Genomic DNA, 19,907 nt, shown 5'->3' with positions numbered 1-19,907 from the left:
GATGTACCTGTTGGCAAACAAGAACAGCCTTGTCTATTTGGGCTCAAGCTATTAGTTTTTGGGGTGCATTTCGAGCAGTTGTTGGGATAGGCAGGTACTCTGCGCGTCTTATTTCTATATTCCCACGTGGGTTGTGTCTGTCACAGGCTATGGCCTGGATCTTGGTTGTCGGCCATGCCCTCAACCTGGTCCTAAATAGGGTTTCTGCAACATTAATGTACAGCCTCGGAATTGCGGCCTCGTAGGAAAAGAGATCCTTCCTCATAACTTCGGGAAAGAGATCCGTTGGCATGCGAGTCCGGGAAGTCGGAAGTCTTGACGTATGATTGGGAAAGCTTGATAAAAGGGGGGAGGAAGATATCTGCGCTTCTATCTTTTGTTTCTTTCTCTGAGCTTGTGATACTCGTTTATACAGGACAGCTAGTTGAAAACAATACTACCTACGCCCGTTACAGTGTCACGTATCGGGTTTTAATGTCCTTTTTTATCTTGTTTGGCGCCGGAGTTGTGGTGTGACATGTATATAGATATTGCTACTTGACAGTAATTGGCATCATATAATACTATACAGTTTCTTTGATGATGACATATTTTGTAGATTTCAAGGACACAAGGAGAAAGAGAGAGTCTATAGTCTACCAAGTCAGAGCTTAATCATATAATACTTTCACCAGGTAAAAATAACAGCTTGGTTAGCCATAGTTGCTGAACAAAACTAGGGTCGATCTGCTGTCGGTGGTAGGATGGTGTTAGACGAGATAAGGATTGCCGGTGATCAGGGCAGAACAATAGAGAAGACGAGTTAAAGTCCCAAACGTAGCTACCGAGCCCCTCATAGGCAGAGACTGAAGACTTAACGCTAGAAGAAATAAAGTCAAATATGGCACGTACAGGGCCGTGGGTCATCTCAGGCACGGTGATGAAGACAAGCCAGACCAATGAAGAACACACGCCGATGCAGATAGCATAATCGATATAAATACAAGGAAGTTGAACATATTCGGTGAAGCCGGTCATTATCCTGGCATGTTATTCGGGATACACGCTTTGTGAAGACACAGACAGGTGCAAAATTAATAATAACAGAATAAAATCAAACATTCAAGTATACTTGGACCACCTCTCAGCAATCGCAACATCCAAAGGTCGGGCCACAGACGGCATTTGATATCCGTGAAAGGCGTGGTCCTGTAAATTTTCATATGTTACACTAAAATAAAAAGATAATTCATCAATTGGCCGGTTGGTGTAGTTGGTTATCACGTATCGTTAACACCGATAAGGTCGCCGGATCGAGCCCGGCACTGGTCATTTGTTTTTATTTCTTATCCGAAGTGGACTAGACAGTCTGTTTCGCCTCTCCTTTGGTTTTATTTTTTCTGAAGGCAGAACATTCATACAGGTCAGGCGACCACGCTAAAACCTCAGCGACCTCGGGTGTCATTCTCATTCAAAGATCCACTCTCAGATGAAATTGATATATTGATTAAGTCATTAATGACAGTTTGGTCATTGAGGTAATTGTGCTCGGTATCCATTGTAAACTAGTTCATAACTAGTTACGAGAATCATAGGTTGTAACGAGGTTGATTTAGTGTAAAGTGGTTACAGTGTGAAATATTCAAGTGAGGTCGTCTGACTTAACAATTTAGCGCAGTCACGTGACTTGGCGATCCACACCGAGTCGTATGAGGTTTCAGCGCGGTCGCGCGAGCTGTATCCTGTATGGACGGTACGGTAGTTACTGAGATCACGTGAAGACTGCATTGTGTGGAATGGGACGGACCATTGTCATTCTTGGATGGCCGACGTGGCCGCCTTTGAATATCTAGCTTACTAAATGATGACTAAGCGAGCTCGACCCCAGGGGCAGGCGATGCCATAGGACAGTATGCCCCGACACATTGCACTGTGTGGGCTATTGAGATGGTTGCCAGCGTCAAATTTGGCTATGTAATCAATATCTGTAACGAATGATTGTATTGAAAAAATCTTGGTCTCCTAACTATGATCTGTATAGGCAATTTATACCTTTCCAAAGGTCTAAAAAGAAGGTTCTCGATGAGGAGATATCCTTGCCATATAAACAGTGTAAAACATCAGACATCCCTGCCATACAAATATTGTGAAGCATCAAACAGACAAGTAAACGAGCGAGGTGCTGAACATTGATTAGTAAGGAGGAACCTCCTCAGGTTGACACACTGATACTCAAAGCCAGACCCTCCCTATGTGTCACCTTGCAACGCAACTCATCACTTTAACAGTATATTTCAAGACAATCGGTCGTCACTGAAAGAGCACAAAAACAATGGTCAAAGACAAAGTAATAGTCATTCAAATCAACAAGTATATGTCGTGGCGTGTATCTGCGCTTTTGAATCCCATGCCAGTTTTAGGAGAAACAGAGCAGCCCCCGAGTTCGAGTACAATCTGCTCCTCTACGAAGTGGACAGTGGCGTTTGGTTATAATACACAGTTGGGCCTCAGTAGTTGATCTCCCTTTCTTTCAGGAAGAGGGTCAAGCACTTTACTGCCCGGTCTTTTGTCAGAATCACGATGCATACCGCACGGCGTATAGGCATTTGCTATGACTATCGGGCATGTAAACTTCGATATGCATTCGTTTCTTAGGCCTACGTAGGTACATAAGCTATGTGACTCGTTAGACGACGCAAGCTGTCCTGACATATTATAGATAGTTCCGGTGATAGCGACGGTGACTGCCGTCAGAAAGGGGCATGTAATACTGGCACCACAGCACTGTTAGCACCACACTGGGCATGTGTCCGACAATATGCCTGGATCGAGTCAAGTCGCCGAGTCAGTCGAAACTAGAGAGTCAGCATGACGATACGATCTCGCCCTGTCGTTGGGCCCGTCTGCCTGATCCTAACCATATAGTTTGACTACAAGCTACTACTACCGAACCTTTTATGGCTTGCGAGTATTGAACCGATACTTTATGTCTCGTTCCGGTAGTAACATTGCTTTTAAAAGCCTTAGGATTAGAGCACGTAGAAGATGTACAGTCTGCCCATGCGCCATATCGAACCAGCGGGAAAGGTGCACGTCCGAACGCAGATGGCGAGAGGTAGGAGGTTGGTGAAGCCGTACTGGGGGCGAGAATTGTGGCAGAAACTACACGGGGTATCCGACATCATTAATGACGAGTAGCAGGTTGATCAGGGCTTACCGGCTAATGAACGATAATTTGTTCCCCCATAGTTGCTGACATGAAAGAAGGCGAGCAAATGCCTGAGATTGCAAAGAACATACCAGTAAAGGAGGAGTGCTAGGCGGCGTTGATGGCGATCTCACTAAAGGCAGAAGGAGAAGCTAATGGGCATTGACTGGTATAGTCCTACGGCGTAAAGCAGGAATAACTCGGTGGCCTAGTTTGTGATCCATATAGCAAACGCAATAACCATCTGTCTGTCCATTTTTTGTTCGCGGCAACGGAATACCTAACTCAGCGAACTAAGTGATACTTTTAGCAGACTAAGGAGTTCCAGTTTCCATGAGACAGTCGATCTGAACCAAGAATTGGAAGGCACCTAGTTGGGGTTCTCCGATATAATGCTAAAACTATTCAGGCATATTCCCGTTCTACTCGACCTTCCTACCAGCCCTCTCCTCGTTCCCGGCAGCAAAGACCAGTCTATTTATGTCCGGGCCAGTCCTCACGTTTCGCTGCCATTGCAGCTTAATCGATGACACGCATCCAGCAAGGCCAACCTTTGCACACTAAAGTCTCGGGGTCGAACGTGTAAATATCGCAGTCGATGATCAAAAAAAGAAACAGGATCAAGACTGAAAGAAAAGAATTAACAGAGACCAAAAACTTGACCAGTGCCGGGCTCGATCCGGCGACCTTATCGGTGTTAACGATACGTGATAACCAACTACACCAACCAGCCAGTGGATTCTTGCTCTTGTGGGCGATGGATAAATCAGTAGAGCAATATAGATGAAGAAAACGCCAAAAAACTAGATTTGGTAGCGGGTGGAGAATTAGGGCACGTGAGTGGGGTCAAACCCTGGCTGGCCAATAGAACTCATGGAAGGGCAAAACACGACAGATGGCCCACATTGACACCACCACATGGGCAAATTATCGGCAGACTTTGGAACCCATCCCTATCCTACAAGGACTAGCAAGGACATGCCTTCATACCAGCATGCAGCAAAAAATGACTAGTGCCGGGCTCGATCCGGCGACCTCCTCGGTGTGAACGAGACGTGATAACCAACTACACTAACCAGCCAATCATGTGTTATGTGGCTGCAATCAAAAACTTATGAAAAAACACGCAGCTGCGCAAAACCCCATTCGTGGTTACTGTGCGGGTAACGAACCATAAGACTCTCGGACTCGGTATAGGTTAAGGTCTGTGAGAGCCCTTCCTGGGTTGAGAAGCCAGCCAATCACAACACACAATATCAACCCCGGCGCAAAAAATAATCAATTCTTGTCATGACTTAGTAGTCAGGCCTACCATCTACCATCCCCAGTAACAGAAACATGCGAAAAAAAAATTGACCAGTGCCGGGCTCGATCCGGCGACCTTATCGGTGTTAACGATACGTGATAACCAACTACACCAACCGGCCAATTGTTGGAACCAATATTCAATATTCGCCTACTTCACGCTTATTCACCCGGCGGACTCCGTGAACACGAATGTCACAGCATTGTACACCCTTCAAGCACTACTAGGAGCAGCTCTAATCGTTATTCTCGGTCCATTAAATTGTCTCTCTAGGTGTTCTATTGTTAATAAGGCTTTACTGTAGTGTTTAATTCCAGTGGATTTACGGCGTGATACGTATATATAAATGTATATATATATATTGCATTTCGCAGGGCTGGATATAAAGCTGATAACTCCCCGTATCAAACCCACAAAAAATGGCGCTGAAATGTGGCAGATGGATAACAAATGAGTAGCAAAAGCTCCGAATAATCGCGATGCAGACCACGTGCCTGAAACCTGCAAACGTATCATCCAAGGGAAAGAGAAAAAATTATAGAGGCTGAGAGCATAACGTCTCTGTTGTAATGTCAAGAAATGTGGGCATCATCTTCTCAGGGCAAGACGACACAGCGTCGAGGACTGCCGGGTATATATGCCTCATTTGCGACAAAGAAACACCAGGGAGGGCGATTACATTAACAAAGACGGTGGCATGTATCGGCTGCCTAGGAGAAGCCAATGGTATACAGGAAGGATGCGGCCCCAAGAGGCGATGAGATGAGATGTTGATTGGATGTAAAGAGACAGACTGGCCTTGGCAGATTGATAATTCGGTAGGGATTAATAGGATGAGGTGGGTAAACTGGAATTCCAAGCTGACCAGTTCATGGCAGGCAAAGTCAGCAAGGATAGCCGCACTCGAGGATCCACGATGATAGGGCTTACGCGGCGGATTTCCCGGGAGACTCTGGATAGCAACATAAATGCTCGTGATTTGCAGAGATGCATAAGCAGTCCTAATATCCGGCTGTTCTCTCAAAACATTTCTGACTGCTCCAATTGTCGCCGTTCAAGGATGAGCAAGGCACACTGTAGTAATAGCATGCGCAGCCGAAAGTAAGGAGACCGTTAAACAAGTAGAGTCAACCGGACTAGTTCGCTGGAGCACAAGATAATCACTTCGATGGTAAACTGCCGGTGCCGTTAACATTTACTATAGTCTCGATCATAGATACAGAAATACCTTCCGTGCATGACGCATACATCCTATTCTGCCATCATCACATAAATTAGCATCCCTTCTCTATTTCCATCAAGATTGCCCTCGCAATAGTCCTAGAAACTCCCGAACGCAACACTGCAACAGTGCAATTCCCAAATGTTCATAGACACGTCGGCTGTGCTCGCTTATGGCTTCGAGCCACACCGGAACGCCTTGCTCGTGAGCTTTCTCCACATATGGGTCAACCAGCGCCCGAATTACGCCTGAATGTAAAGTAGTTTGGCTGGCCTAAGACGAGCGACGACGGGCAGGATATGATACCAGGCTCCGTCCGCTGAGGATGTCGTCCGATCAGATCGAGATACCGATGGTGGCAGCCGCGCATGTACTCCTCCTTGACCGGGGCAAACTTCTTCCTGAATTCTAGGATTCCGAGGGTCTGTAACTCCGGCTGAGGAAATAGATATGCCCGGCGGGGACCTGCAATATTGCCCTCACGATTAGCATGGATCCATGTCTGTGAGAGCTGTTGACCGGCCAAGCTCTCTAGCTTACCATACAGCGGCCGCCGCAAACCTTCTGCGCCCACCAGGAAAGCGCTGGTTCCAGCCTTGCTGGTAATCGACTTCTGAAACTGAGGACCAGTTATCGACACCGGGAAATCGTCGCTAAGACCATGTGGACTGGGGCTTTCGTAGGATATAGGCCGCGAAATGGGAGTTGGCGAATGCTACCGCAATCACGTCGGCCATGCACTCTGCGGAGTCCGGTCTGCCGGTTGTCATGGCAGGGTTTGGTCCTGTCATCATTGTGGTAGCTGCATATGTGAGGCTTGATATCTTTAGCACATAGTCAGATTGGGTTTCGAGTGGGTTGAGAGAGAGGTGGTTTCAGGCAGCCAACCGACGAGGCCATCCGTTATAGAATACAGTATCTAGACGGTCGTCCGACGTAACTGGCCCCCCAAATCCTCCAAAGTGCGGCGCATCCCGGCCCGAAGAGACCTTTGTCCCCAGCCCGACTCATTGGATTGGTTAACCTTTGGTATATTAAGTTTTATCTAGCTGAGCAAGTATCGTGGTTGAGTCCTCTTGAAAACCAGGCAATTTTCACTTACCTAGGTATAGCAGGTGTCTGCCTTCCGAACAATGCATTGCGGATTTAGATGGAAATCCCAGAAGCTAAAGATAGTTTAGAATTAGGGGTGGTGCGAAAGCTAGAATTAGTATTTTTGTTACTCTAACGACCCAGAGAAAGAGCCGAGTACCCTAGCAGTATAAGCATACTCCTATTCGGTTATGAACTCGCCCTCAGGATTAAGAGCGGAAATGGATTTTGGCTTGCATAATTAAATTTGAACTTTGGTTTCCATCAATGGCCGGTTGGTGTAGTTGGTTATCACGTATCGTTAACACCGATAAGGTCGCCGGATCGAGCCCGGCACTGGTCATTTTTTTACCCCCTATCTACCATATATATACAATATATTTAGTTTTGCTTTCTGCCTACTGATGTTTGCCTATGGTTTCACGCTGATTATCCATACGAATGGCCAACAGTCAACTATGGTATACACTGAAAGTTCATATTCAATGGCGGCTATGCAAATCTCGCAGCCACTTAATGCTTTTATCCCGTCCATGCAGACATTGGGGCTTGATCGGAAAATTTATTATAGATAACTGCGAGGGTCAGGGTCGTCGGAAGACACAAGATACTCCCCATGTGCTGCGTTCGAAATGGATTAAAGCTATATCGCGAAGACCACCAAAGCCGGGGTTGAGAGCACATTACCTGTTTGGTCTGATGGTTGCGATGATGCCTACGTCACTCCCCTGCCGTACCGAAAACAGTACTCCATCTAAAAGCGCATTACCTCATTTTGGCCTGCGTGGTTAGATAGAGTCGTGCTGGCTCCTAGGAGCTTTTGACACTGGCTGCAGTTAACAGCCTGGATCTTAATCTATGATTCTCTCATAACTCAGTCGGCAGTCAAGAGACCCGGAATTATAGGACCAGTAGAGGTCCAGATACCTTGCACTTGCAAATCGGCTGGGCGAGGAGGTATTTTGATAGTCCGGAACTTTGTCAATCAAGTATTATCTCCTCGAATCATTTCTAGTCCTATATATTCCGCTCCACCGTGATTAGACGCTGGCAAAGGGAGCGGCAAGTAAATCCCACGCCGATAGAATAAATCTTCTCTATATTAAAATGACTAATGCAAGTGACTCAAAGCTCGTCATGAAGCCTATACCCTCAGGCAGTCCTCCTACTCCAGCTTCAGGAACCGCCGCAGCAGGGCGTTCGAGATAGCCATCTTCCAGCCTGGTCATACCATTTGCACTTGCGCATGATACCATGTCCAGGCCATAGACAGAGAGAATCTGCCCCTGACTATCCAGAACCGGAAAGTCGATACTACCTCTAGACCAAATGTTCCGGTAATTGTCATTCATCTTCCACTGAGGGTCAGAGCCACCCCGGTTCAAAGCCACCACGCCCGGGTTGCTCATGGTGCTGCCAAACCAGCCCTGCCACGTCACACCACTGGAATTCCGCAAGTCCCATCCTCGGGGAGGCAATCGACATAGTTTTCACCGAGCCCATGTTTGATGAGTCGGTATTGTGTTTCTCGATGTACATGTACCCGCCCAGCGCGGGACCCCATGTCCAAGGCGTATCCTTATAAACAATACCCGCGCAGCTGACCTTTAGATAAGAAATTTTCGGCACGCAGATATACCCCGGTTCCAGGTTCCGCCAGCCCAGCGTCTGCCCACTTGTGTTCCCCGCAGACTCGGTAAATGACCCCGAGTACTCCGCCGAGAACGTCCACTCACCGGTGACCCTGGCATCCCCGAACTTCGTTTTGCATGCCCACCTTCGACCCGTGCATGGTGGACCAGGTCTGTGTGTAGCTTATCGACTGCTCGTAGTCGCAGGTCGCGTGGGATGAGCCGCCTCCGATATCACACCAACTCAGCGCAGGCCCCTTTGCTTGGTCGACAACAGCCATGTGGCTGCATTGCCCGGCCTTGATAACGCTGAGGTCGGTTGTGATGTGACTGTCGTGGAAGATGGGGCATCTCCATTCGTCTGTTGCTCTCCATTGTTGCCGTAGGCGTTTTCCGGGGTGAACTGTCTCAGGGGAGGGTAAACGTCGTAGATTGATTTTATCCCAAGGACGGAGCCTAGACTGGCGAGGGCAACGATGGACAGTAGTGTGGTTCGTGCCATCTTTCTTGTAATATCCTTTTTTCGAGACGATACGTAGGTCAAACAAGGGACTAGAAGACTTGGACCGGCAGTACCCGGTGCTGTGCTGATTCTTCATCAGATGGGAAACAGGAATGTTCTTATGCTTGAAGAAAGCCACATTGACTAGTCTGGCTGATGCAAACGTGGTGTGCTGCCCATGTCCGTGGACATGTCAGACGTAGGCTGCTACTATAGTCACTGATATTCAGCCAATTCTGGCTGATGAAAACGTCACCGACCTCCAAATTGCAACTGACCCCGCATAGCTGCTACTACAGTGTAGAGCAGATCCGGAACTGCTGACTCCATATATTGCAACGTTGGCAATCTTAACTTCACTTAGGTATTGTAACTATGTGAGTGCGATTACTAATATGTAGCTACATAGTAGCTGAAGGTGGTTGTTTTGGGCAATCGTGATACAGGTCTCACATACCCAATTTCCTGAGCTAATCACTAACACCGCACACAATCTGTCATTATCACTAGCCAGAACCTCGGGGCCATATCTTCATCTGCTGTGTATCTTCCCCTCCCTACGCAGCAGCATGAGAGTTCTTTATGCAGCAACCTGGGAGATATTCATGGTAATACGTTGTGCAAGTTTTAGTGCTCAGCTCTGGCTGCTAACCAGCTTTGGCTCGGAATTCAGTAAGACAAAACGTGTTTTTCTTTTTCTACCGGCGTCCTATTCAACTGATCTACATTATTAAGCATTAGTGAGTGAGTATCTAGCTAGATATGGTACAATAATAGATAAAATGTGATTGGGGGTTGGCAAAGATACCTTGATTTGCTGCTCAGGGCATTTATGATGCTGCCCAATGGTTATACACTCCACTGCCTATCTTCATTTCCCTTTGTCAAAACGGAGAGAAATACTACCATAGTCAAATGCACCTTCAGGAATGAGAGGAGTGATCCAGACGCTATCGGGCCATAAAGCGTCAAGCATCAAACCATAGGGATTATCACTTGTTAGTGGACTACTCCATAAGCATACGCCGGGGTTCTGGCGTACCAATAAGCATGCAATTTGTCCCCCCTGTAGACGAAACTATAACTGGCCTGGAGCCTCCTACGACCGGTTCTCTAAATTCTCCTGATCGAGTCGATTAAGGATCGTTTGTGACCGAAACTCGAGGGGTGGCTTATAGCCTCTTGCTTCCTAACTCAAACTTCGTATTGCCATTTGCTCGCGCCATTGAAACATCCTGGAAAACATCCATAACTGCCTAGCAACCAAGGCCAAGAAGTGACCGAATGTCGAGCTCGAGTGCATTGTCGAAAGAATATTGACTGTCACTCCGCCGGTCGTCGTGCTGATATTGACGATTGGCTATGCTTCGGTCCCACGGCCATGCAGAGGGATGCGCCTTTTCAGAAGATCATGGTCTGTATGAACAGCCGCACATTCTATGGCGCCAGGAAAAAGGACAACACAGTGGCGCAGGTCAAGGAACATTTTCGTGAGTTTCTTGCTCGGTTTATCAGCAGCTGTGCCGTGTGCTTTATACGTACTGCTGCGGGCACCGAACAAAGACCCTTCGACACACCTGGGATACACAAATCTCTGGAGTAAGGAGATCGTGATTGAGTCATTCTGGCCTGTTTCTTTGTGAATGCTCTCTATTCAGCCAATAATGAGGCGCCCATACCGTACATACCCTCCACCGCCACAGCCAGATATCAGCGCATAGTCATAGTCATGCCGTAGTCACATTGACGCATATACATACAGTAACAAATATCCTTACCACGAAGATTACGTCCCATAGTGTTCTATACCGACCTCTGCACTTTCCATGCTAGTTTTCAGACGACTCTCCTCACGTACAATGAGATCACTGCCCCGTAGCCACAATACCTCACCAACAGATATGTCCTTCATCCTTCTCTGCATGATTCTGACCTACCATATAGAATCAGCCGGGTCTATGGTAGCTTAAATATTAAACTTCCAAGTATCTCGCACTAGGTCGCATTCTGTTGGTGGATACTGAGCATCAAGCGCAGGTATCGAAATGGGCTTGCTTTACGCACCCTCGTCACATATAGGGCTGGAACCGCTGCATGGTGTGCCCTAACGATGGCCTCCCTTGAAGCTATACCACCGCCCTGCGTCCTAATGAGAAGTTTACTCTCTATGAAACCCCTTCTTTTGGGGCGAGTATGCGATATACCTTGCTTATTCCACATGCTCTTCATATAAAGACTAGCTTACTCTCGCGGGTGGTGGTTATTAAATGCCAGCAAAGGCCGTTCACAACTACTATATTAGGTCATCACCAGCACAACACCTCCATCTCGCTTCCACCCTGAGCAATAGTATCCTGTGCTAGATTAAATGTCTTCTGCGTTGTCAGAAACCATATCTTGCGCATTCTCACTAGCTGCATCAGCTTCCTAGACTTATTCTTCTGAGTAATACTATCGCTAGCACTTCCAGAAAGATCTATTGCGCCATAAGCAGGCTGTGGAATTTCCAGTAGATGTGGCAGGCAGTGGACAAGCCCGCAGAGACTGTGTTTTATTGGGTGCGTTCCCTGCATCGGAGACATAGTCGGAGACTTCCCATCTATTTCAGCGCAGCCTCAATCCTCTTCCACACCCAGTTTTTTATCATCATCATCATCACCACCGTCTCCCTAGAAGAACATCTCCCTCATCTCCTCGCCCTCACTTAAGCCCATACCAGGCATCATGGCCTCAGCAAGAATCTACGACGTCCTCATCATTGGCGCCGGACCAGCAGGTCTCTCGACGGCCCTCGGGCTCGCCCGTCAGACGTACTCCGCGATTGTCTTTAACTCCAATCAATACCGTAACGCTTTTGCTGATCGTATGCACAACGTCCTGACCTGGGACCACAAACCCCCCAACGATTTTCGTGCTGCTGCCCGAGACAACATCGAGTCTCGATACAGCACCATCCATTTCAAAAACGCAACAATCACATCGGCCGCGGCGAAAGAAGACGGGACGTTTGAGGTGGTGGATGAGCAGGAGAATAAATACCAGGGAAGGAAGCTCGCCCTTGCCACGGGCGTCACCGACGTCTTGCCAGATATCAAGGGGTTCAGCGAGCTGTGGGGGAAGAACATATTCCACTGTCTATTCTGCCATGGATTTGAAGAGCGCGGTGCCGAGTCTGCTGGAGTTCTGGGAGGTGGCTTCATCAGCGAGCCTGCCATGATACTTCATATGGCAAGGATGGCATCACCTCTTGCCAAGAAGGTCACTGTCTACTGTGACGGAAATGAAGAGCTTGCTGCGCAGCTGCACAAAGAGTTCGAGGGCAAGCCATTGACAATTGAACCGAGGAAGATCACTGCTTTTGGGAAGCGAGGCGAGAGCATCACTGTGCAGTTCGACAGCAGTCAGAGTCGGCAGGAGAGCTTTCTGGTGAGCACCATCATAGTCACCACCTACCTGATATGATAAAGGCGTACTGACAATGGATCCTGCCAGGTTTCTGTCCCCCGCGTCCGGATCAACGGCCCGTTTCACGAACAGCTCGGCCTGGATGTCGATCCGATGGGATTTATCAAGACAAACCCGCCTTTCAACGAGACAAATGTGCCAGGCTGTTTCGCTGTCGGCGATTGCGGATCGCTGATGAAGTCGGTGCCTCAAGCACTCGCGACGGGCTCCTTTGGGGCAGCAGGTTTAGTTGCGCAACTCGGTGCCGAAGGCGAGCTGTGACTGCCGTCGTGCTCAAAGGGGGGAATTGTATATCAAACGTGCTGTAATTTCATAACTACAGTTACTTTTACTCGTAAATGCCCATCCTTTGGGTATACTTACTTTCGTACCTTCTCAGTACCTTTCTGTATAGCATATTCGCTGCGCGTCAGTCCAGATATCGCCCAGCGGGCTTGTTCGTTTGCTGTTGTACTCCATTCCCATGTAGGAACCATATAGTTAACTGCGGTTGTGGAGTTTATACTCGATCCTGCCTCGAGCAGGAGTTAAGGGTAGTAATACGCAAAAATCCATTAGCAAAACATATCCATCGTAAATTAGATGACTATCATTATTATGCTGTTCAATGGAATATCGGACCCTAAAGTGGTGGGATGTTGCTTATTAGATAACTACGCTGTATTGGTATTTATATCTTGTAACATGAGGTATAGGATTAATTTGACTCCAAATGATGTGTTGCAAGGACCAAACTGGTACTACGTATCAGGCTTCTGTCCGGTAGCAAGAAAGTACACGAAGCGATCTACTCTCTAGTTTGATATCCAGAGTGTCACTGTGAGAGGATGATCCCGGATACGGCTATCGTTCTCTATCGAGTTTCCAGTCGTATACTGTTGCATTCTGCCTGCTAAGTCTAACGGGCAATGTATGGGCCAAAATAATACGAGGTAAAAAAATAATAAAAACGTAGTTCCGACCACTATCCCGTGCGGACTGTCTATTATTAGGAATACCAGATATATCAAGTGCAATATAAAGACCCCAGGCTCAGGGAATCATTCCAAAGTTCAAAAGAGAAGGCTAGCAACCTGGCCCATTCAAGAGAAGCCTAGCCCTAGAGAGTTCCTTTCCAGAGCCAGTTTGTGGCAGGAGTGAGTCAAGTTCCATAGGGCTAACATCGCTCTTGCGCACCGGATGTGGCCTAGATTGTAGTTCCACCAAGCCGCCTTTTTCCTGTCATGGAGATTCCTGATCAAGCGTGCAAGAGCGATACTCGTAGCCCACCTGGCATCTTCCAACCCGATCTCGCAGGCGCCACGCGGAACCAGCGGTCAACTTCCGTCCACGTAGGCAGTACGGAGGCCTAACGGGACAAAAAGGAAAAAATAAATATTACCTGTATGGGCTAGTATTGTTTCGAATTCTGCCAGCAGAATTGTTAAGCTAAAGCTAACTGTATATGACTTGCTTGGTCCATGCATAGCTACTCCCCCCCATAACCAGCAGCTAATCCACGCTGATTGGATTCTCTGCATTACCTTCCTCTTGGCCCAGGTTGATTGGGTTGCAGCCGTTCCCTCAAGCTGACGTTGTATGTCTGGGGGTTGACTTCCAGCCTGCCATGGTCCGGCCCGCCATCGAGCATCTCGTACGGTGCACTGAATTGCTCCATCAGGCCACTTGCAGTTGCCGCAGCACCCACCAAAGGCCCCTGGAAGGTGGCGGCATGAAGTGAATGGATAAAGACCATTTGGACGACGGCAACGTTCACATGGCCGAGCAACTTCAACCCCCGAGATTGTATTAACAGTGCGTTGATGTACGAGTCACGGTGTTGCTGTAATTGTTCTGGTCTGATGCTGCCACGTACGATAGATGCTGGTTGGCCTGGACGGGCCAGCAACGCTCTCCCTATATAACTGTGTACAAACCAGTCTAGCTGTTGACCCCCAATAGGCAGGACAACAGCAGCCCTAGGAGATGTCTGATTATAAAGATGTTGGAGGTAGGCGCCCAAATTCATGGCAGGATAGGCAGGCTCAAAGCCTGGACGGTACTCATTATTCCTAGAAACACCTGTACAACTGGACAGCTTCATGGGCTCCAAACTTGGAAACCATACAAAAGCTATCACCGGTTGTACAGAATAGTTAGCTAAAGCCTTCTGAATATACAGATTGATGGTAAAGAGACTTATCGTACGCCATTCTCACTGTGGTTGTGATGATGATGAGGATGAGAAGGAGAAAAGAGTGAGAAACAGAAAGTTAAGATCTGTATAATATGTTGTGTTGCCTAGTTAATTGCACCTTCTGTATTATTTAACCATCTTCCTCTACAAAGCATACATCTTATGCAACTTTAAGCTATATTTCCCTATTTTGTACAAAGAATTTCAGTTATTGATTGATCTTTTATTCAGTTTAACAGAATACAAGCCCTCCGTACGGTGAATTGAGCAAGTGAATCAGCAAGGGGTTGAGGCCTTGTACAGCAAGCCAAGCAGGTGAATCAAGAGGGTAAATCAGCAAGGGGTTGTGGCCTTGTACAGCAGGTGAATCAAGGAATCAAATCAGTGAGGCGTTAAGGCCTTATACAGCATATCAAGAAGGCGTTGAGGCCTCGTATGGCAGGTAAATCGAGAAAGCAAATCAGCAAGGTGTTGAAACCTTGTACGGCAGGTGAATCAAGAAATCAAATCAGTGAGGAGTTGATGCCTTATACAGCATATCAAGAAGGTGCTGAGGCTACGTACGGCCAGCTAAGCAGAGCTTAAATTGGGATACCAAACTCGGCAGAGCATTCAATATCCTCTGGCTGGATTTTATGGCGCGTTCTTGTACGATAAGCAACACCATAATCTTCCCTTGGTATAAATACCTGCTCAGGCCCTGATTCTGAATCTTCTTCATCCTTGATCTCCTCATTTTTCCTGGTTCCTCCAAAGCTTCAGAAAAAGAACGCTTCTTAGAGCCTTGTTCTTTCTTAAGTGTAGGTATAGGCTTCTGTACAGCTGGTTCCTGCTTGATCTTGGACCGCTGTATAACTGGCTCTTGCTTGACTTTGGTTGCTTCTCTAGCTACCTTCTTTTCCTTTGGTGCTTTCTTGGTGCTCTTTTCCTCTGGCTCAGGTGTAGATTCAAGAGAATCCTGTACAATTATCACATGAATTGTACAGTCCTTCTTGCCAGATGACCGGTAGTAATCAAGGATAGTGGAAACCATCTGTTCTCCATCGTACGACTGTTGCAGGTAGACAGGATAAAGCTGGGATTGGATTGAGGTTGCAAGGCGTAAGTCATCAGTTTCCTGTACTTGATATGTATCTGATCTCAACTCCCGAAGAAGGCAGGTCTGAATGAAGTCCTTATATGACTGAACAGCACGGGGGAATAATCGTACGGAAGAGACATCTGAATAGAGTTTGATTAGATTGATAAAACTTAAGCTTAAAAATTCTAAATAAACATACTAAGAAGATCACAAGATAAAGGTTTTAAGATGCCATTAAGCCGCTTTCATACTAATAAGTGAAACTGGACATTAACAGTTGTTCCCTGGATGCCAACAGTTCTTGTACAAGTGATTGATTCCTGCCGATAATCCTCAGCTCCTCCTGTACGGTTATAATGTTTGAATCATTCCCGGGTTGATGATTTGTTTGGGTGGTGTAGCGAAGACATGGATGGCCTTTTGAGGAGATGGAGAGGCAGTAGGTGAGGAATCAAGCAAGTCAATAACTTCTACCTCTGGACAGCGAGGTTCTTGACAGCAGGATTCTGTACGGCGAGGTTCTGTACAAGGCTCCGTACAAGTTGTTGTTGCAAAGCATGAACCACAGCTCCAGGCATTGCCATGAGGCTGATTAGTTTTAGGACAGAGTTCTGATAAAGGCATAATAACAGTTTTTGCACTTTTGATTTCGTTCCCTTTTGTACGATGGATGGCTGATGATTAGAAAGGGATTTAAGCGGTCAAGAATTTTCATCTAGTTCTCCATTATACTCCACCTCTTCAATCCCGTCTGGAATACACTGTGTATCCCGATTAAAAGTACATGTAGGGGCTCTGGATAACTCAAGGATTGGCTGAGATCCTTGCTGAATATGAGTTTTAATCCTGGATCGAAGCTCAAGATAAGTTGTACGAAATAGGATAAATGAATGATCTGTACAAACTCCAGCAGTCTCTGAAGGTTTTTCAGGATCAAAACCAAGTTCTAACAGCTGCGTACGAGTCCAATTATAGGTCTCGGTTGGCAGATACTCATCTGGATCTATTTTACCGGGTTTAGCAAGGCTAAAACTGGCCAAAAAAGAGATACATACCCCATTCTTGTACATCATCCTGCAAAGACTTGAGGAGCTCCATACCAAACTTAATCCCATGGTCTTGTACACCAGCTGCTGGGCAGTTATAGTTCATGTATGGCTTGCCAGTAACTAGATGTGGCCGGTTTCGTTGTTTCCGGATATTATGGTTGTTCCAGGTTCGTACAAATGAGGTAAATTGAACTCGAAGGATTGGCATATAAATTGCATATAAAGCAATCTGATCACATAATATATCCTTTGAGAACTTGCCATCTTCAACAAGGCCTTGAAAAAATGCCTTGTTTTTTGCTTATTAGTCTATTGTACCGGGCAGTGTTAGGTATACAAAGTACTTACCCGATAACGGGAAGATAACTCCACGCGTTAATTGGAGCCACCAGGCCTCAATCCTTTGATTTGCAGTGCTTGTGCCATAAAGATAACAGCCTCTTATAGAGATCTCTGGATGGCAAGACCGCTGAAGTTTATGTTGAGCTTCAGCCAGAAGGACTGTTTCACCTCCTCGATCTGATCGTACAAACCGAGGCTGTGTTGCAGTAATCTCGAGAGTATCAAGAAACTGACGGAGGACGCTCACAGCTGTACGAGAACTAATACCAACATATACCCAGATAATATAGCGTGAATATGCATCAATAGCAGCATAGATCTCGATACCGTACGGAGCTAGCTTGAAATATCCATCAATTGACCATATAAAATTAGGCCCGGGCACAATATAAGCACCCCGATGGCGCTGGAGATCATATAGACGTCTCTGTACAGCTTCAGGTGCGAGTTCCCGATACATGGAGAAAAGCCGGTCCCTGTACGGAGTCAGCTGATATGCATATATAGATTCTAGAATATACCTGCTAATAAGCAACCCCTGGCTCTTGGAGTGTGTATAAAGCATTCTTCGTCCATAGCCTTCAAATTGGCCTGTAGAGAGCTCTGTACGAAGGGTATTCATAACCTTCTCAATCTTTGCTTCATTGATGACCGGGTTAGTTGTCCAATGCACTAAGCCAAGGTTGTGCCGAATATATTTTAATGTACGAGCTTTGATATCAAAGCCTTCTAAATGAAGGATTTTGAGAATCTCAGCTTCGTTGAGGCCAACTTGATACATCAGAACCTTAATACGGCTATGAAGAACTGTGTCATTGCTTGCCGTACGATTCTGCTTACTGATACCCCATTTTTTGAGGCGGCTCTTGAGCGTACGAGGGGTAACTTTGATATAATATTTGTTGGCCAGCAGTACGACGATATTATCAACAAAGGTACCAGTTTTGTAGAGATCACAAATCTCCTGTCGATAGGGTTCAAGATTGTTGTGGAATATGCTCAAAGGGGAAAGGGCAGGAGGAAACTGTATCAACTACACCAACGTAGCCTACTAAGGATCGGATGCCATATGACGATTGACCATCTATCTTGTTGACGATAGATTCCTTATTGCTCTATTCTTACTCTTCTGTTCCCCCGCTATATATACATACAGAGGGTGAGAACCTTCTAGAACCAGGCGATGTCCGGTCAGTCCACCGGAGATCACGTGGCCTCATATTCCGTATCAAAGATCAATAGGTGGACGAGGCATGATTAGTGTAGGTAAAGAGAAGAAGGTGCTAAACCATACAAGCAAGTACTCTTATTAGATAAACAATAGCGGTGAAGGAAGCGGTATACAGTATTTACGAGATGTGAGTTTTTTCCCTTTTTCCCCTTTAGGCCTCCGTAAGGCAGTGGATCCCTTAGCGTCTAGGTACTGATTCGGCAGCGGACTCGCTTACGGTCTATGTGAGTGGGCTCAGCATGCAGTGGGGCAGTTGCTGAGATCAAATGCCAGGCATTCACCAGAACTATTTTTAAAGGTGACAGAAATACAAGACGCCGGTCCAGTATAAACCACTACGCAGAAAGCCGCCTGTTCGCATTCACTACATATCAACTATGCCTGACATCGTCTTCATTACCGGAAATCCTCACAAGGTCTTGGAGGTGAAATCCATCCTGGGAGATAGTGTGTGTATCAGACCGGTGGCTCTTGACTTGCGCGAGATCCAGGGTACTTCAGAAGAGATCGTGCGAGACAAATGCCGTACCGCTGCTGAAATGGTACGCTCTGCTACAAGATATTTCATTCCAACAGTGATTGTAGTAACATCTAACTCATGTGTGAACAGATCGGCGGACCCGTCCTCGTGGAAGACTCGGCTCTGGAGATGCATGCCCTGAATAGACTGCCAGGGCCATATGTGTTCGTCCCCCAACGCTGCTCAAATCCGCTGAATCCGCTGTATCCGCTGTAAACTGCTAGAAACCACTAGAAACCAGTGCGGATCAGCCCCCAGCTCTCACTAATATGGAGGTTACTGAACAGGAAAGCTTTTGTAGGTGCAATCGGCAATCTCGGTCTGTGCCGTCTGCTAGAGCCGTACGAGAATAAAGCCGCCGAAGCCGTATGTACGCTCGGCTACTCTGCCGGCCCCGGATCTGAGCCAGTAGTCTTTCAAGGAAGGCTCTTGGTATGCTGCGCTGGACATCTGTGTTGCTGTTTTCACGATGGCGTATGCTGACTTAAAGACGTCTCAGGGTCAGATAGTGTCCGCAAGGGGGGTCTCATCTTTTGGTAAGACAAACCGCGTCATGAATCGGGAGACCGGGAATAACCAGATATATAACCATGACAGGGTGGGAGCCAATATTCGAATTCGACGGTGAGACTCTGGCGGAGATGGATGTCCAGAAGAAGGTCGGTGACTGAGCATGCATCATTGCGATCCCACGTGTGCTCGGCTGATCAGGACGATACAGAATCGGTTGTCGCATTGGTTCAGAGCTCTATCGAAGTTCAGGGAATGGGTTCAAGCTGGAGGTTCGGGTTCGTATTCAAGTTCGGGTTCGTCTTGACCATCGCTGGAATCAGTCGGTGTATCAAGGACCTACACAGACCGGGGCAGGGAGAATGTACGCACATATCTCATCTTTCAGGCTCACGTCTCGATGGGAACGCCCTTTTCCACTACTACTCCGGTTGTCCGACATCGTCCATGGACAACCACTCGATCAATTGGTTGGCTGTTGAATGCTGTGAGCTTGGGCGTGCCTCCACCGTCGTCTACAGGCTGCGTAACCCCCACCACATTGATTCCTACCTACTTCTGGCCGTTGATGGCCTTGATAACGCCTAGAGTTT

General features: G+C 47.0%; 5 protein-coding genes and 5 non-coding genes across 10 annotated transcripts; 4 read left to right on the top strand and 6 right to left on the bottom strand.

Moving 5' to 3' along the window:
• Nucleotides 1-505: 505 nt before the first annotated feature.
• BDW70DRAFT_126739 (uncharacterized protein) lies at nt 506-1,312 on the bottom strand. Its single transcript, XM_073735136.1, has one exon. It carries the CDS (start codon nt 1,015-1,017, stop codon nt 655-657), a length of 363 nt encoding a protein of 120 aa, XP_073600623.1. The 5' UTR covers nt 1,018-1,312; the 3' UTR covers nt 506-654.
• On the top strand, nt 1,238-1,311 carry BDW70DRAFT_t33. Its single transcript has one exon. It is a non-coding gene; the product is annotated as a tRNA-Val (tRNA).
• A 2,534-nt stretch (nt 1,313-3,846) lies between the features above and the next one.
• Nucleotides 3,847-3,920, bottom strand: BDW70DRAFT_t24. Its single transcript has one exon. It is a non-coding gene; the product is annotated as a tRNA-Val (tRNA).
• A 274-nt stretch (nt 3,921-4,194) lies between these two features.
• Nucleotides 4,195-4,268, bottom strand: BDW70DRAFT_t23. Its single transcript has one exon. It is a non-coding gene; the product is annotated as a tRNA-Val (tRNA).
• A 272-nt stretch (nt 4,269-4,540) lies between these two features.
• On the bottom strand, nt 4,541-4,614 carry BDW70DRAFT_t22. The gene has a single exon. It is a non-coding gene; the product is annotated as a tRNA-Val (tRNA).
• Nucleotides 4,615-7,076: 2,462 nt separating this feature from the next.
• Nucleotides 7,077-7,150, top strand: BDW70DRAFT_t34. The gene has a single exon. It is a non-coding gene; the product is annotated as a tRNA-Val (tRNA).
• Nucleotides 7,151-7,205: 55 nt separating this feature from the next.
• BDW70DRAFT_146783 (uncharacterized protein) lies at nt 7,206-8,940 on the bottom strand (the record flags this gene model as incomplete). The annotated part of the gene is made up of 5 exons (XM_073738623.1): nt 7,206-7,232; nt 7,977-8,250; nt 8,291-8,551; nt 8,592-8,807; nt 8,843-8,940. The coding sequence occupies 5 exons, from the start codon at nt 8,938-8,940 to the stop codon at nt 7,206-7,208; spliced, it is 876 nt and encodes a 291-aa protein (XP_073600622.1).
• A 2,660-nt stretch (nt 8,941-11,600) lies between these two features.
• Nucleotides 11,601-12,763, top strand: BDW70DRAFT_126737 (NAD(P)/FAD-dependent oxidoreductase). Its single transcript, XM_073735135.1, has 2 exons — nt 11,601-12,363; nt 12,430-12,763. The coding sequence occupies exons 1-2, from the start codon at nt 11,665-11,667 to the stop codon at nt 12,664-12,666; spliced, it is 936 nt and encodes a 311-aa protein (XP_073600621.1). The 5' UTR covers nt 11,601-11,664; the 3' UTR covers nt 12,667-12,763.
• Nucleotides 12,764-16,363: 3,600 nt separating this feature from the next.
• Nucleotides 16,364-18,137, bottom strand: BDW70DRAFT_146781 (uncharacterized protein; the record flags this gene model as incomplete). The annotated part of the gene is made up of 5 exons (XM_073738622.1): nt 16,364-16,665; nt 16,718-17,011; nt 17,060-17,529; nt 17,575-18,051; nt 18,106-18,137. 5 exons carry the CDS (start codon nt 18,135-18,137, stop codon nt 16,364-16,366), a joined length of 1,575 nt encoding a protein of 524 aa, XP_073600620.1.
• A 524-nt stretch (nt 18,138-18,661) lies between these two features.
• Nucleotides 18,662-19,621, top strand: BDW70DRAFT_146784 (non-canonical purine NTP pyrophosphatase; the record flags this gene model as incomplete). The annotated part of the gene is made up of 6 exons (XM_073738624.1): nt 18,662-18,826; nt 18,895-18,968; nt 19,092-19,236; nt 19,295-19,340; nt 19,402-19,463; nt 19,526-19,621. 6 exons carry the CDS (start codon nt 18,662-18,664, stop codon nt 19,619-19,621), a joined length of 588 nt encoding a protein of 195 aa, XP_073600619.1.
• Nucleotides 19,622-19,907: the final 286 nt, after the last annotated feature.

Source organism: Aspergillus foveolatus, assembly GCF_047715535.1.
Source record: "Aspergillus foveolatus strain CBS 279.81 unplaced genomic scaffold BDW70scaffold_2, whole genome shotgun sequence".
Lineage (NCBI taxonomy): Eukaryota > Fungi > Ascomycota > Eurotiomycetes > Eurotiales > Aspergillaceae > Aspergillus > Aspergillus foveolatus.
This window is presented reverse-complemented; position numbering and strand designations above follow the sequence as displayed.

Bases quoted from the DNA above. Each gene is read 5' to 3' on its own strand.
- BDW70DRAFT_126737 (XM_073735135.1), top strand. From the start codon at position 11,665: ATGGCCTCAGCAAGAATCTACGACGTCCTCATCATTGGCGCCGGACCA. The intron at 12,364-12,429 runs CTGGTGAGCACC...AATGGATCCTGC, and splicing joins AGAGTCGGCAGGAGAGCTTT to CAGGTTTCTGTCCCCCGCGT.
- BDW70DRAFT_126739 (XM_073735136.1), bottom strand. From the start codon at position 1,017: ATGACCGGCTTCACCGAATATGTTCAACTTCCTTGTATTTATATCGAT.